The following is a 1,425-nucleotide window of genomic DNA, read 5'->3' on the forward strand; positions in this document are numbered from 1 at the left end:
TAAATCAAGTGCTGAGGCCTTCTGTACTTTGTGACATGTCCCTAATAGCAGAGAGCTATAGAGTCAGGATGTGGGTAAGAAAAGGGAGAATGTACCTGCTGCCATGGAAAACCAGCCTGCTCCTGGCCAGTCAACACTTAAAATATGACTGCCTTTTGGGTTTCTAAACATGGGGGCTGCTTACCATTAACGTACACAGGGATGAGAAAAATGCAACGTACTTATCAAATAATACTTTCACTTTCAAGTTGTAGTTCAATTCCTGCAATCTCACCAGCAATCTGGAAAGAGAAAGTTGGTTGGTTTTGTTTTGTTTTTTAAATGACTGCAATTGCAAAAGATGGGTTCTCTTTAATAGCACTGTTTATCACAGGTATATTTAAGCCACATATCTTGTATGGAGCAAGCTTGGAGCTTGTATCATATTTGCAGTGACAAGAAAAATTATCAAGGTCTGTAGACACTGATCCCAGATCCCGATTTAGAAGGAAACCAGATGGGCAAATGAGTTATTATTCTGCATAAAAAAGTGGTCTGCATGTCTCTGTGCTGTTTCATTGTGTTTCTTATACACTTGATATCGCCCCTTTCTGGTAAAGGGTAAAAGCTAAATGCAAGTTAAACTTCGCTAGAAGACATCACCCTGCCACATGGCACCTTCCTTCTCCTCCTGACCTTTGCTCTTAGCCCACTGTGTAAGATGTGAAATCCTCTCAGCTGTAGGAAGCCAATGACATTAAAGGCTTACCACGAAAATAGATGGGGGAAGGGGAAAACATACCTCAGCTTTACAGTAAACTGTACTCCCGTCTTCAGAACTAATGGCCTCTGAGGATGTGTTGGCATGCAAGGCTGTCTCTCTACCACAAAGGAGCTATGGAAAGAACAGATTAAAGGCCCTTTGATTTATCAATGTTGTGTTCAAGGAGAAAGAAATTGCATAAAAAGTAAACTTTAAAAGAATGATGATTTACCAGTAGTACTATACACTTTATTCATTCGGTTTCAATCTACACAGAGGTCTATATGGGTTTCTTTCACTTGTATCAACAGCACTAGAAATATTGCAAGTATAAAGTGATTTCATAAGGGTTGGCTTTTCCTAAATACACTGAATGCTTGAGGAGGGAGAGTGCTACCTCAAACTTTCCTGAAATCAAACAGCATGTAAACACTGTGAGGAGTATTGCTTCATTTGCCATTTCCTAGTGGTTGCTAAATTCTTACAGTATCAGTGCTGTGAGACAGTGCTATGTAACAACACATGCCCAAGAGCTAGACAAGTTAGCTGGGGATTTGAAGAGGGCCAGCTAACCCCATGAAGCAAACTCCTGAAGATAACCTGATCTGACGTACCCCAAACTGTTGCTGTCTTGAGCACCTTTTGTGTAGTTAAGTGACACCCATCTACAAGAAGGGCCGGAA

The 1,425-nt window shown here is 40.8% G+C and overlaps 1 protein-coding gene across 1 annotated transcript in view; it reads right to left on the minus strand.

Annotated features, from left to right (window-relative positions):
- LOC104544870 (signal transducer and activator of transcription 1-like) overlaps positions 1–876 on the minus strand; it is a 13,558-nt gene extending 12,682 nt beyond the window's left edge. Inside the window, exons 1-2 of the mRNA XM_010189859.1 lie at positions 782–876; positions 222–281 (exon numbers count right to left, since the gene is read on the minus strand). Of these exons, the coding sequence (XP_010188161.1) occupies positions 222–281; positions 782–846 (125 nt within the window). The 5' untranslated portion in view covers positions 847–876. The remainder of the gene's footprint in view (positions 1–221; positions 282–781) is intronic.
- Positions 877–1,425: the final 549 nt, after the last annotated feature.

Source organism: Mesitornis unicolor, unplaced genomic scaffold (assembly GCF_000695765.1).
Source record: "Mesitornis unicolor isolate BGI_N332 unplaced genomic scaffold, ASM69576v1 scaffold53558, whole genome shotgun sequence".
In the NCBI taxonomy this organism is placed as follows: Eukaryota; Metazoa; Chordata; class Aves; order Mesitornithiformes; family Mesitornithidae; genus Mesitornis; species Mesitornis unicolor.